The 266-nt window shown below is 44.0% G+C and overlaps 1 protein-coding gene across 1 annotated transcript in view; it reads right to left on the reverse strand.

Moving 5' to 3' along the window:
- EMH_0042040 (uncharacterized protein) overlaps positions 1–266 on the reverse strand; it is a gene marked incomplete at both ends in the record, with an annotated part of 2,551 nt that overhangs the window by 921 nt on the left and 1,364 nt on the right. Inside the window, one exon of the mRNA XM_013495688.1 lies at positions 70–89. Within this exon, the coding sequence (XP_013351142.1) occupies positions 70–89 (20 nt within the window). The remainder of the gene's footprint in view (positions 1–69; positions 90–266) is intronic.

Raw genomic sequence — 266 nt, forward strand, 5'->3', positions numbered from 1 at the left:
TTACGGAGTCTGCAGGCGAGGAATGAAGATTCTGTCGATGAGCTCATTGAACACCTTCACTTCCTTTACTTGACTAGCAAGAGGATGATCTGAGTCCTGCAGACAGATACGCAAGGGTTTGTTGGGGAATTCAAATTAGCATTAAGTAATACACATCACAAAACAACTGCCTCAAATATCAAGCACTCTTGTCACAACTACTACAGTGCTGTGCAGCAGGGCAGCATATCTGCTCTCTGATCAGGAAAACACTCAAGCCTGAATCT

Source organism: Eimeria mitis, genomic scaffold (assembly GCF_000499745.2).
Source record: "Eimeria mitis Houghton genomic scaffold, Emh_scaff1698, whole genome shotgun sequence".
NCBI lineage: Eukaryota > Apicomplexa > Conoidasida > Eucoccidiorida > Eimeriidae > Eimeria > Eimeria mitis.